The 15,185-nt window shown below is 46.3% G+C and overlaps 1 protein-coding gene across 1 annotated transcript in view; it reads right to left on the minus strand.

The window, feature by feature from the left end:
• Positions 1-1,452: 1,452 nt before the first annotated feature.
• MTHFS (methenyltetrahydrofolate synthetase) overlaps positions 1,453-15,185 on the minus strand; it is a 53,362-nt gene continuing 39,629 nt past the window's right edge. Inside the window, exon 3 of the mRNA XM_047796099.1 lies at positions 1,453-1,889. Coding sequence (XP_047652055.1) covers positions 1,657-1,889 — 233 coding nt within the window. The 3' untranslated portion in view covers positions 1,453-1,656. The remainder of the gene's footprint in view (positions 1,890-15,185) is intronic.

The raw sequence follows: 15,185 nt of genomic DNA on the forward strand, positions 1-15,185 counted from the left end.
CAATTTGACCCCTAGCCTGGGAACCTCCATATGCTGCAGGTGTGGCCCTAAAATAATGACAACAAAAAATTAGCAATCGAATACATTCTAATATCTTAGACTTTTAAAAAAACTCTCCAACACCCACAATATGTCTAAGTACCTTACCAAGTGTGAGAAATATAAAGATTATCCCTGCTCTTTGGCGTTCAGTCTGGGGGAGGGATAAACATGACAATAAATAATTGATACGTAGGGACACTGTGACCAGGACAATGGCCCAGGCTGCTTAAACAAGTGAAGGAACACTAACTCTGCCTGGACACACGGAGGAAGACTTCCCAGAAGAGGTGAGCTAACACGGGAGCTGAGTCTTGGATAAACAGGAGTTGTCTAGACAAACAAAAGAGGAAAGAGCACTGCAGCTGGAGGAAAAGCACCCTCTCGGAGCACAAAGGGCAGAAGCCTGCAGCACTCAGGGAGCTATATGAACATCTGCATAAGTGGTACAGAAGGAGGATGTGGGGGGGGGCGGCTAGAAAACCATAGGTGGGAGACCCTGCTTAAAGGGCCCTGTGCACGCATAGAAAGCCTGTGCTCCTTAGCCAGAGGCTCTGAACAGCCACTGAAAGATTCTGATTTTCACGATCAGGTTCACGTTTTAAAACTTCACTTCGACTGCAGTTGGAGAAATAGGCTAAAGAGGTCTAGACTGAGGGCAAGGAAGCCAGGGATGAGGCTCGCACCCCATTCAGCTTAACTCGAAGGGTCTGGACAAAAGGAAGCACAGGGTGGGGAGAGGAGAGAACAGAATTAAGAGGCACTTCGGAGGCAGCACCCACAGGACCTGGCAACAGGCAGGATGTGGGGTGTGAGTGAGAAAGCACGATCCAGGAGGACTCCTGGGTTTCTGGTTACAACCAAATCTCCCCGTCACAAAATTCCCGTTCCCCGGCTGTGAGCCCATCTGCCAACTTTCAGCCCAAATTGCATTTCCAAAGCCGACACCGCAAACAAACAGAGGTAATTGCTAACTTACAGGCTCTTGGGCCTTACACTCCTAAGAGCCTGACACACAGAGCAGCAGGGATGGGAACCAATCAGCTGAATCAAAATATTTAAATCATAAAAGATTTCAGTCCATTAACCATCAAAAGCTACAAAGGGTCACACATAAAATTTCAGGTTGAGGGAGTGAGGCCCTGATGAAACGGTTATCGTATCTTGGGGAACTTTGTGTGCGAAGCAAATGCAAACACCGACCGATCAGTGAATAGATGCTGAGTCTCCATCTGCCCCCCACACTGACCCAGGCCCATGACGGGACTTGATGAAGGTGTCTTCTCCTGACGAGTTTACTTTCCCCTCACACTCTGAGTCGGAGCACAGTGTCTCATGAATATTTAACTGGAACTGCAAAGCAGAAAGATCCACTTGGGACATGAATACCAGGCAGTTAAGCTGAAAATCATATGGTGATAGGCTCCATTTTAATTGAGGTTCTATTACTCACGCTGCTATTGGTTTTTTAAAATGGCTTCATGTTAGATATCTTATAATTAACACTAAACGCAATACAGCCCCTATTTCTACTAATTTCTGATAAAGGAAAATACACATATTCTGCTTTTCTCTGATACAGAACATTGATTTTGGGGGAGCTGTAGTCATCAGGACTTAGGATGCTGGGGAGTCTTCATAAAGGACTTCATCTACCTTCATGTCATGTTCATCCATGGGGACCTGGAGGCAAATCTGTTCTTTGAAAGCCAAGGCCAGGGTGTAGGGCTTCACATCCTGGGACTGCAGACAGCGCTTCAGGTAGGCGTCGTAGTAGCCCTTGCCCCGACCCAGACGGTTGCCACAGTTGTCAAACCCAAGACCAGGCATGAAGATGAGATCAAGTCCCCCTGTGGAAAGAGGAACAAATTTACGAGGGTCAATGGTTTCTGAAAGAGACTAATCATTTCAAGATCCTCTTTTTTTTTTTTTTTTTGCTTTTTGCTTTTTAGGCAAAAGCCTAAATGCTTTTTTTTATGCTGCATACCTGCAGCATATGGAGGTTCCCAGGCTAAGGGTCCAATTGGAGCTGTAGCTGCCCGCCTAAACCACAGCCACAGCAATGCCAGATCCGAGCTGCGTCTGCAACCTACACCACAGCTCACGGCAACGCTGGATCCTTAACCCACTGAGCAAGGCCAGGGATCGAACCTGCGTCCTCATGGATACTAGTCAGATTCATTTCCGCTGAACAGAACAGGAACTCCTGCTTTTGTTTTTTAATGAGGTCTATTTTTTCTCTGATTTCTAAAGAAATACATGATCCCCTCTAGAAAATCCTAAAAGAAGGGAAAAAAAATCACTCAGCTAACTGTAAGTCAATTCCTCCATCTCCATCAGCTCTTTCACTTATATACATACAAATACTTGTACAAATATGTGCAGATATCTTTCACATATATGTACAAAAGTGCCAGATTCCCAGGTCTTGCCCATACCTAGTGGAAGAGAGTCTTCAGGGACAGGGCCAAAGAATTCTCTCTCTCTCTCTTTTTTTTTTTTTCTCTTTCTTTTTTAAAGCAAACATGATTGTACACACCTCTGCCAAGTTTGGGAGCTGAACATACAAACAACTGGAGTCAGGGGAGAGGGCTGGAAAGAAGCCAGAAAGGATGGAGCTCTTCTCAAAGTCAATGAGCAAGCAGAAGGTTAGCTGTGACAAGAATGAACCTTTCCTTTTCATTTCCCCTCTTAGTGGAAAGGGAAGGCCAGGCTGTCTGGCTTCCCTGAATTCATGTGAGAACTACCTTTGACCTACCCAGGAACACTCCAAAGGTATAAGATGGGGCCTCAGAAGTGGGCCTCTGGCTGGAACACTCCCAGGGAGCATGGGGATCAGAACTGGCCGTGGCATCATCAGGACAGAGCAGGCTTCTGGGGCTCAAGATGGAAGGCAGGGTCTTAGAAGCTATAAAAACCTGACCACAAGGAAAGGTGTGAAGAAGACAATAAAGCAGCTTCATGGATTTTGTGAGGCCCAGGAAATGGCCCTTCAGTCCCTGGTGGGGAGCACGACACACCAGCACACGCCACATCACATACCCAACCCAGGGGCCTTTCTGTACTGAGCCTTGGCCTCCTGAGAGCCGCCCTGGAGCTTCTGGGTGATGGACTAAGCACACATGGCATTGCTAGCAAGGACGTACCAGGGTTGGAAGCCAGGAATTTTCTGGAACAGGGTATTCAGAGTAGAGGTTTTCAGACTGCCAGCTAGGCTGGCCCCCAACTAGCAACAGCTGTTCTGACTACCTGCAGAACTGCGAGGTGACCTCAGCTCCTCCCCGGTTCTCAGTTCACACCTGTCAACCCCTGCCTGCCAGAACCTAGCCGTGCACGTCTCAGATTCCAGCCAGGACCTTCCGGGGGGAACCCGCTTGCCTATTCCAATCCCGACTGGCTAAATGGCCTTGGTTGGTGACCTTCATCTTTCCTCCCTCCTCCCCCCTCCTCCCCATGTCTCCCTCTCTCCCCTCCCCCGTCTCTCTCTTTTTCTTTCTCTTTCTCTCTCCCTCTCTCTTTCCCTCTTCCTCTCTCTCTGTCTCTCTCTCCCTCTTTCTGTCTCCTCTCCCTCTCTCTCTGTCTCTATCTCTCTGTCTTTCTCCCTCTGTCTCTTCTCCCCCCCCCGTCCTTCCCTCTGTCTTTCCCTCTGTCTCTATCTTTCCTTCTCTCTCTCCCTCTGTCTTTCCCTCTGTCTCTATCTTTCCCTCTCTCTCTCTCTCCCTCTCTCTCTCTGTCTCTCTCTGTCTTTCCCTCTCTCTGTCTTTCCCTCTCTCTCTCTCGCTCTGTCTCTCTCTCTTTCTGTCTCGCTCACTCTCACTCTGTCTCTCTGTCTCTCTCTGTTTCCCTCTCTCACTCACTCTCTCTGTCTCTCTCTCTGTCTCTATCTTTCCCTCTCTCTGTCTTTCCATCTCTCTCTGTCTCTCTCTGTCTCTCTCCCTCTCTCTCTCTTAACCATGGCTGGTGCACTTAGACTCTGCTTCTTCCAAGTCCTCCTGCTGCGGCCAGAGCACTCCCAAGCATAAAGTTCAAATCTTTCGTTATCCACACACACACATCTTTTCCTTGGCTTCTTGCCTCTTGACAGGGTAGCAAAGGTGCTTTGTAAAGTCCTCTGGGGGATACACAGCCACACCCCTGCCCTTCAGCAGGTGGAGAGCAGTTAATGTAAAATCTGCACAAGAGTAACACCCATTCCAACTCAAGGTGGCAGCGCCTGCCAACTGCCCCACGTGCAACAGAGACAAGACGTCCTAGAGACCTCAGCAGAGGGACAGCCACATGGCTGGGTGGTCAGGGAAGGGGCCAGGGGCAACTCTGACAGGACCCAGATCTGTAGGGATATGTCAGTATTGGGCGTGAGAAGATTTCAGAAACCAGGGAAAGGTGGCAGGAGCGGAGTGCTGAGGAGCTAACAGGGCAGAAGAACCGGGCTGAGGAGCAGCAGAAGGCGTGCGGAGTTCATCAGGGAAGGGCAGGGACATTTGAGAGTTAAAGGCAAAGGGACCTCTATAGCCCAAATAGCAAAAAGACAAATAACCCAATTAAAAAATAGATGAAAAACTAAAGGGAGCTCCTGCCATGGTGCAGCGGAAATGAATCTGACTAGCATCCATGAAGATGCGGGTTTGATTCCTGGCTTCGCTCAATAGGTCAGGGATCTGGTGTTGCCGTGAGCTGTGGTATAGGTCACAAATATGGCTCAGACAGGCTGGCAGCTGTAGCTCCAATGCGACCCCTAGCCTGGGAATTTCCATATGCTGTGGGTGCGGCTCTAAAAAGCAATTAAAAAAAAAAAAAAAACTAGAACAGACATTTCTCCAAAGAAGACCAATGAAAAGACGCTAAACATCATTAATCATCAGGGAAATGCTATACACACCTCCATGAAATACTACCTCACACCTGTTAACACAGCCACTATGAAAAAAAAAAAAAACCCACAGAAAATAATAACTGTTGGTAAGAATGTAGAGAGATGGGAACCTCTCTGCATTGTTGCTGGGAATATACAAAGGTGCAGCTGCCATGGAAAGCATTATGGAGATTCCTCAAACAATTGGAAATAGATCTACCATATGATCCAGGAATCCCACCTCTGAGTATTTATCCAAGAGAACTGAAATCAGGGTCTTGAAGAGATACTTGTGTATCTATGGTCATTGCAACACTCTCCACAACAGCCAAGAGGTGTTCACAACCTAAATGTCCATCAGATGATGAATGGATAAACAAACTGTGATGCATACAATGAAATATCATTCAACAATGAAAAAGAAGGAAAATGGAGCATATGCTACAATGGGGAAGAGCCTTGAGGGTGTTAGGTTAAGCAAAAAAAGCTAGTCACAGAAGGATAAATACTGCAGGAGTCCACTTAAACCAGGTATCAAAAGTAGTTGAGCTCAGAGTTCCTGTCATGGTGCAGAAGTTAACGAATCCAACTAGGAACCATGAGGTTGCGGGTTCGATCCCTGGCCTTGCTCAGTGGGTTGAGGATCTGGCGTTGCCATGAGCTGTGGTGTAGGTTGCAGACGCGGCTGGGATCCAGCACTGCTGTGGCTCTGGCATAGGCGTAGGCCCAGTGGCTACATCTCCAATCAGACCCCTAGCCTGGGAATCTGTATATGCCGTGAGAGAGACCCTAGAAAAGGCAAAAAGACAAAAAAAAAAAAAAGTAGTTGAGCTCATAGAGCAGAAAGTAATGTGGTGGCTGCCAGGGCTGGGGGAAGAAGGAAAGGAAGAGCCGCCATCAAACAGGTGTGCAGATTCAGTACTGCAAGAGGAAAAGTTCTAGACAGCTACGGTACAACACCGGGCTTCTAGCGAACAATACTGTTCCATTTACTTACAAGTCTGTTAAGAGAATAGAGCTCATGTTATGTGTTATTTACCTTAATTTTTTAAAGGTGAATATAGCAAAAGGAAAGCCAGGAAAATTTCCACCAGAGCCAGTACACAAAAAAGAGAAGATTGGCAGAAGAAAATAAAGGAAGGAAACAGAAAGGTAAGAAAATAATGTTCCTAGATCCCTCGAGTTAGGATTACTCTTGCTCCCCCTTTTCTTGCTCCCCTCTGCACTTTTTTTTTTTTTTTTTGGTCTTTTCTGAGGCGGCTCCTGCAGCATATGGAGGTTCCCAGGCTAGGGGTCTAATTGGAGCTGTAGCTGCCAGCCTACACCACAGCCAGAGCAACACGAGATCCAAGCCGCATCTGTGACCTACACCACAGCTCACGGCAATGCCAGATCCTTAACCCACTGAGCAAGGGCAGGGATCGAACCCGCAACCTCATGGTTCCTAGTCGGATTCATTAACCACTGAGCCAGGACGGGAACACCCCCTCTGCACTTTGATGATAGTTCTCACTGAGTCTACCTTGTACCACAGTTCTTTGTATGCGTTTCTGTCGACTCTAACAGAGAGAAAATTTCCTTGATAGCCATGCTTTTGTCCAAGTCATCCTCCATGCTTGAATTTTAATAGAATTCTAGGCCAAAGGAACCCTGAAAGTGGAGTATGCTTTCCACAGACTGGATCAATCCTAGCATGACATCCCCTACTTTAATAACTCCAAGGTGCCTAGGTTTGAACCATAGAGGCAACAGCTTGGGACAAGAAAATGACAGGCAACAGCTTGGGACAAGAAAATGTACAGCCGCTTGTTCAAAGTGAGCTCTACCACTTAAGCCAGAAACAGGATGGCTTTGGGATTCTTAGGTGACGAAAGGCTCTGAAATGGCCCTTCACAGGCCATTTGGGGGTGTGGCTGTTGGACCCCCTACCCGCAGGACTGGTACTACTACTGCTCCCTTCAACCATGGGGTCCTCTGTTGCCCTGGGCTTCAGCTCCTTAGAATCGTCTTCCTCGTCTGCTCCTCTCTGTGGTGAATCCAAGTGCTTTCCTGAAAGACGTGGTGTAATCCCTGCTAGACATCATCCATCCGGCGTCACCTGTGAATCTTCCTGTGCCTTTCCACCTTCCCCACGAGCATGCCTGTTCTCCCGCTGCAATCACACTGGGCTCTTCACACACTCATGGCCCTGTGCTGGATGCTCTCCCTCCCCAAAGGTGAAGGAGCCCTGGGGCCTGGAATCACATACAGTCTCACCAAGCTCCCCTTACACATGCTGGTCCCTGCTGCGCCATCCCCACCAACAGAGCTGGACCTCAGACCCATCCTAGCACACGCAGGATACAACTCAGTAGGAGGAACAGGAGAACAAGCCCTGGTCCACACACACATCCTTTGTAAGCCTCTAGCACAGTTCTAGTTTCCAATCCCCAATGGCTCCTTAGGGGAGGACACTGACTTAGTACAACATGCAAGAAGAGCCACCCTGACTGCCTTTACTCCCACATGCACCTGCCTCACAGGCCCTGTGAGCTCACGGTGGGACCTTCACAAAGAACCCAGCTGCATCAGGACTGCAAGCCAGCGTTCTGGAAGTGTTCTCTGGAAGTCACAAGACTGCTCTGCGGTCACGGTCTGGTGGGTGTGTTTCTCCAGGCTTTGTGGGCTTTCTAAGGTGATGCTGCATTCCCAAACTGCAGGGCTAACCTTCGGAAAGCTCAGCCAGCCCTTCCCACTGTATTTGTTCACCCACAGCGTCTGTCTTTTCCACTCTGGTGCTGGCTCTGAAACACCAGTGCCCTCTGGAGGCAGCCCAGTGTGGTGACTAGGGGCAGGGGCTCAGAGGCTGTTTCTTAGTGGTGTGACCCAGGGCAACCTAATACCCTCTCTGTGTTTCAACCTTCTCATCTGTAAAATGGAACTAAAACCAATACCCACTTCACATGAATGATCATGAAAATTATATTAGATAATGATTGTGAACACCTCAGCACAGGGCCCCGATTGTACCATTTATGATAACAGCTTTTCTTTTCTTTCTTGAGAATGTCAGGGAGTTCCTGTCGTGGCTCAGTGGTTAACTAACCGGACTAGTATCCATGAGGTTGCGGGTTCGATCCCTGGCCTCACTCAGTGGGTTAAGGATCCAACGTTGCCGTGAGCTGTGGTGTAGGTCACATGGATCCCATGTTGCTGTGGCTGTGGCTGTGGCAGAGGCCGGCAGCTGTAGCTCCAATTGGACCCCTAGCTTGGGAACCTCCATATGCCTCAGGTGCGGCCCTAAAAAGACAAAAGACAAAAAAAAAGTCAGACAGGTAGCATGGAAAGGGGGTGAAGCTTCTTCAGTACTTCAAGTGATTTTTAACCAGAGCTTTTACAGCCTTACATGTTCTCTCAGCTTCAGGGTTTGGAAGAAAACCAGGGGAATGATGTTATAAAACAAGGCTTAGCAAACGTCTCCACGAAGGGCCTGAAAGTATGTAATTCAGGACGTAGAGGCCACAGGGCTTACAACTTGACCCTGCCATGCAGCAGGAGGGCAGCCACACAGTGGTACATAAATGAATGGATGTGGCTGTGTGTCAGGAAAACCTTCCTCACGAAAACAGGTGGTGGGTCAGACGGGCCTGTGGGCGGCAGTGTGCTGTCCTGTGTCACAGAATATAAGGAGAGGGTCCCAGGAAGAAAGGAGCAGAAACGGTATCCGAAGTTGGCAGAGGTGTTCCCATCGTGACTCAGCGGTTAAAGAACCCAGCCAGGACCCGTGAGGATGTGGGTGTGATCCCTGGCCTTGCTCAGTGGGTTAAGGATCGGCATTGCTGTGGCTGTGGTGTAGGTCAGCAGCTACAACTCCAATTCGACCTCTAGCCTGGGAGCCTCCCTGTGCCATGAGTATGGCCCTAAAAAGCAAAAAAAAAAAAAAAAAAAAATTGGCAGAGAGGACAAATAAGGTAAGGAGAGGACAACATCACTAGACTGAGCGACGAGGGAACCACCAGGGTCATGGTAACTTTAAGTGGGGAGATGGGGACAGATGCTGAGCTGCGACCAAAAAAAACAAAAACATAGGAACTCGGCCCTGAAAGAAAATAAGAAAGAGGATTCTACAGATGCCTTTACTTATTCTTAAGACTGAAAGTCTATGCCAGGCACTGAGGATTCAGCTCACCTTCACAAAACATCCTTTTGTAACTCTGGCCAAAAGAGTTGGGACAGCAGCTGGGCCACAGACACTTCTTAAGATGCACTGAACTCAGACTCCCCAGCCTGGGTTTTTCAGATGAATATAATCAGCTCAGCCAGTGGCCTCTCTTGCCCCAATACTGAGGAGAAGGCTGAAAACAGTCAGTGTGAGAGCCCAGGAGTCACACAAAGCTTTCTAACTCTACTTCCAACATGTTCTGTTCCACAGCCTTCTATTTCTCTCTCCTCCTCTTCCACCTACCTCAGGTTGTATGGGCATGCCTCCCACAAATTCCCCTCAGGAATTTCCTAACTCAGTGCCTCCTTCTGCAATCACCCCTCTGCACTCCTGCCAGAGTCCTCAGCTCCCCTTTTTATTTTATTTTTATTTTTATTTTTGTCTTTTTAGGGCCACACGCATGGCACATGGAGGTTCCCAGGCTAGGGGACAAATCAGAGCTACAGCCCCTGGCCTGTACCACAGCCACAGCAACACCAGATCTGAGCTGCATCTGTGACCTACACCACAGCTCATAGCAAGGCCGGATTCTTCACCCACTGAGCAAAGCCAGGGATCAACCCCGTGTCCTCATGGACACTAGTCAGGTTCATTAACCACTTAGCCATGATGGGAACTCCTGCCCTTGTTATTCTGAAGGTGCCATTCCCCCTGGAAGTCCAACCAGTTAACCCGCCTTGAGGCACTGCTGGTCCCAAACTATTCAAAAATGCAGCTTTCATCATGACCTCCCCTGGCCCCAAAACTTTTAATCAATAACAGTCTCTTAAAGATAACCTCCAAATTCCTTACTAGGATGCATGCCCTCTACACGTTCATTCCAATCACCTCTCCAATGTGACCTCCCATCACACTTGCAATCCTAGGTAAATGGATAGAGTCACTGTCCCACAAACCTACCCCACAACTTCCTGCCTTGGCTCTTGTGACACTGTTCTCCATGCCTATCAGGTAGTTCTTTTTTATTAATATACATCTTTTATAAAAATTATTTTCCATCCTGGAAGGTCTTTCTAGACCTTGTATTCATTTGTCTAATCAAATCAGTGCTAAGAATCCTCAGGGAAACTTCCATCTCGTCCTCCCCACCCATGCAGTTTTGTGTGTCCAGCTCTGACTCTATGCTGCAAGGTGCCCATGGCCCATTAGGTAGAGGAATCTCTTCCCCTTGCCTCTGGGGACAGTTTTCATGTTTCCCCAGAGAGATGCTAATCTCAGTTCTATTACGGAAAGAAAAATGAGAGCAAAAGACAGGATGAGATGTCTCGTGACCATATTTATCTTCGTTTTCTGACTATACCCAAGTAGTTACCTGCTCAGACCATCCTCTACGACCTCTCTTATCCCAAGTCCAGCTTCTAGAAGAGGAGAAGAAAGCACAGAAACTAAAATCTGTTAAGTGTCTACAATGTGTCAGGCACCATCCTAGACCCCAGGGAAAGAAGGATGAATTAAATCAGCTGGTCAGTACATCTACCTGGGGAGACAGAAGGGCAAAAGGATTTTTATCCACTTTGGGAGTTCCCATCACGGCGAAGTGGTTAATGAATCCGACTAGGAACCATGAGGTTGCGGGTTTGATCCCTGGCCTTGCTCAGTGGGTTAAGGATCTGGCGTTGCCCTGAGCTGTGGTGCAGCTTGCAGACGCGGCTCAGATCCCGGGTTGCTGTGGTTCTGGTGTAGGCCAGTGGCTACAGCTCCGATTGGACCCCTAGCTTAGGAACCTCCATATGCCGCAGGAGCGGCTCAAGAAAAGGCAAAAAGACAAAGAAAAAAAGAAAAAAAAAGGATTTTTATCCCCTGAAATCTCACAGATGAAGAAACACATGCAGTGCTCAGAGACCTCAAGTTGCTCTTTAAAGGCATTCCGCTCAAAGATAGAGAGCTGAGGGCTTGCTGCCCCCGTGGATAATGAGTCAATAGCACACGCTGCTCTTACTGCTGAGAGATACAGGTGGAAGGAGGTAGAGGGACTGAGGAATCATACAAGGTCAAGTGCCTTAGAGGCGGTGGAGCAGAGGGGCTATGTGCACAGGCTTTGGACCAGCTGCCTAGGTCTGAATCCCTGTACTAGCACTTACTAGCTATGCAACATCAGTCAAAATTGCCTTCCCCTAACATCTAAAATGGATACACCTATTAAGATGTAAAGAGTCTCTAAGGTATTAATACCAAATGTCAACTTAATCAATTGCTGCATGCATACTTCTAAGGCCCTGGGGCTGATTACGGAGACACAGGCATTTCCATTAAACATGTCTCTCAAACATGAAGAAGCTGAAATCCTAAAATAAAACACAGAACCAGTAATTCATAATAGCTTTTATGGTAGAACTCTCAAAAATCAATACCATATGCTTTCAACTCACTGTGGTTGCCTTAGAAAGAACATGAGTTCCCATTGTGGCTCAGTGGTTAACAAACCCAACTAGCATCCATGAGGATGTGGGTTTGATCCCTGGCCTCACTCAGCGGGTTAAGGATCCAGCGTTGCTGTGAGATGTGGTGTAGGTTGCAAACGCCGCTCAGATCCCTCGTTGCTGTGGCTCTGGTATAGGCCGGTGGCTACAGCTCCAACTGGATAGGGCCTGGGAATCTCCATATGCTGTGGGTGTGGCCATAAAAAAAAAAAAAGAAAGAAAGAACAGATTGAAGCACGACTCACTTGAATCATCTTCGTAGTAAAACAATATAGAGCATACAAGTGGTAAACAAAATCATTCATGTGATTATAGTCATAAAATATATTCAAGTCTGGTTATACATAAAAATTGGGTTTTCAAATAATGTATTTCCCTGCAAATCCATAATGCTCTTAAAGAGTACTAGTATACAACTAAACCACCTAAGATTGATGGCTATTTTTTAAAGTTACATTGTAAATGCACCCTCACACTTTCTGCTATGTCTGGTCCCAATGTACTGTGGCTGTTTGGGAATCTCCATGTAGAATCAAACACACTGGGAGTTCCTATCATGGCTCAGTGGTCAACGAATCTGACTAGGAACCATGAGGTTGTAGGTTCAATCCCTGGCCTCACTCAGTGAATTAAGGATCCGATATTGCTGTGAACTGTGGTGTAGGTAGGTCAGAGATGCGCTCAGATCCTGCGTTGCTATGGCTGTGGTGTAAGCTGGCAGCTACAGCTCCAGTTAGACCCCTAGCCTGGCAACCTCTATATGCCGCAGGTACAGCCCTAGAAAAGACAAAAAGACCAAAAAAAAAAAAAGAATCAAATACATTGTAGTAAAAATCATCTATTAAAGACATGATTATCATATGATTGATTATATTGTTATCATAAAGTCTTTTCTTTTAACACAGGTCCCAACATTCAAGTCAAAATACAGGGACTGCATCTATCACAAGAGCAACTGGGGACAAGTACCCAACACCACGTACAGCAGCCATCCCTCTAGGATCCCAGGTATGACAGGTCACTCCACTAATCAGCTAATGAGGGGTTCAGAATATAAGACCATCTCCATGTGTCTTATATTTGAAGCCTAAGTCTTTACGAGTTTAAGCTTGTAAGCCCAGAGAACATTCACTACATGTTTAAATGAAGGAAGCAGGAGATGATAGGAAATTAGATTCTTCTAGGTTAAAGCCTGGAGCAAAGAAATGGGAAACATGAATAGTATCTGGTGACGTGACTGCTGAGTATCTCACCAAGAACATCCTCCTCCTACCTAACCCAGGAGGCCCTGAGAAGGATCAGCACGACAACAGCACGGAACTCAAGCTAATACGGATTATAAAACCCAATCACCCTTTTACCTGTAACAAATACTGGTAAACACCTGTAAGAATGTCTCAGGAAGGATCTGAAGGAAACACAATCAGAGTGGTTGGCTCTGGAGAAAGGAATGGGGAACCAGACTCTTGCTTGGATGAGAAGGGTATTTTATACTTTCATGCCATCCTCTGTACAGTTTGAATCTTCTACCATGTGCATATATAACCAAATTGTTTAAGTCCTTTTAAAATATCAACCTTCTGCCATCATTAATAAGTCTACAACTAAAAAATACTGGAGAGGTTAGGGAGAAAAGGGTTCCCTCCTTCACTGTTGGTGGGAATGTAAATTGGTACAGTGTGGAGGTACCTCAGAAAATGAAATATAGAACTACCATATGACCCAGAAATCCCACTCCTGAGAATATATCCAGACAAAACTTTCCTTGAAAAAGACACATGCACCTATATGTTCATTGCAACACTATTCACAATAGCCAAGACATGGGAACAACCTAAATGTCCATCAGCAGATGAATGGATTAAGAAGTTGTGGTACATATACACAATGGAATGCTACTCAGACATAAAAAGGAACAAAATAATGCCATGTGCAGCAACATGGATGCAACCAGAGATTCTCATACTAAGTGAAGTAAGTCAGAAAGAAAAAGACAAATACCATATGATATCACTTATTTGTGGAATCTAAAATATGGCACAGATGATCCTATCTTAAAAAAACAGAAACAGATCATGGCCAAGGAGAGCAGACCTGGGGTTCCTGGGGGGAAGGGGGAGGGAGTGGGATGGACAGGCACTTCGGGGTTTTTGAGGGCAAACTGTTATTTTTGGAATGGATGGGCAATGGGGCCCTACTGTACAACACAGGGAAATGTGTAAGACTGGGTCACTCTGCTGTACAACAGAACCTGAAGAAACACTGTAAATCAACTATACTTTAATAAATAAAATAAAATAAAAATCAACTTTCTAACATTTCAAGGACAAGAACCTTGGAGGCTGAAGAGCACAGCACTTAAGCATGTAGGCTTCTAGAGAGACTGCTTAGGTCTGAATGCCCTCACTGCCACTTACTAGCCAAGAAATGTTAATCAAGTTACTCACTCTCTCCTAAAAAGTTTCTTCTCCTTAGGATGGAAATAATACTGCTACCTACTTTGACAGGGTGACTAAATACATAAAGGGAGGAAGGTAAACACTCCAATAAGTGTTCAATAAAGGTCCGTCATCATGATGCTCAGGGTTTGAATAACACCTATTCTCTTTCTGTTAACTCTGAAAGTGACTTCATTTTGAGGAAGCAGGAAAGCCCTAACAGAGTTAGATTATACAGATTTCCAATCAGCCAAACCACCTGCAAGGGTGGGCAGACCTGGGGTTCCTGGGGGGGAAGGGGGAGGGAGTGGGATGGACAGGCACTTTGGGGTTTCTGAGGGCAAACTGTTATTTTTGGAATGGATGGGCAATGGGGCCCTACTGTGCAACACAGGGAAATATGTGTGACTGGGTCACTCTGCTGTACAACAGAACCTGAAGAACCACTGTAAATCAACTATACTTTATACTTATCTACTACCATCAGGTAGAAATGTGCAGGCCAGAGACAGCCATCGGGAGGGCTCGAACCCTGAGCGGAGCAGGGCCACAATGACTCTCTGAAATATGGAGGCTCCGAAGTAGGTGTCATGGAAAGGACTCCCCCCCTCACAAATGGCCTCTCCCTTTACAAAGGATCCTTTGAAAAGAGCCTGTTTAGAAAAGAACCTCATGGACTTGAAGAACAGACTGGTGGCTGCCAAGGGGGAGGGGGAGGGAGTGGGATGGCCTGCGAGTCTTGGGTTAATAGATGTAAACTATTGCATTTGGAGTGGTGTATAGCACAGAGAACTCTTATCTAGTCACTTGTGATGGAACATGATGGAGGATCATGTGAAAAAAAGAACATATATATGTATGTATGACTGGGTCACTGTGTTGTACAGTAGAAATTGACAGAATACTGTAAATCAACTATACTGGAAAAAATAAAAATGATTAAAAAAAACTTATGGTGTAATGTTAAGTGAACAAATATAAAATTCTAAGGAAAAAAAGAAAAATGGTTTGGTTGTGATGATTGCTGTACACCTGTAAATGCAATAAAATTCCTTAAGTAAAAAATAAAATAAAATAAAAATAAAATAAAAAATTTTAAAAAAAGAAAAGAATATGTTTACAAACCAAGGAAAATGGAGGCACTCTTTTATGATCCCTTTTCAGCACTGAACAGCCATGTGCCAGACACTGCACAAAATGCACTTCACAGACGGGACCTCATTTCATCTCCCTGA

Source organism: Phacochoerus africanus, chromosome 9, assembly GCF_016906955.1.
Source record: "Phacochoerus africanus isolate WHEZ1 chromosome 9, ROS_Pafr_v1, whole genome shotgun sequence".
Taxonomy (NCBI): Eukaryota; Metazoa; Chordata; class Mammalia; order Artiodactyla; family Suidae; genus Phacochoerus; species Phacochoerus africanus.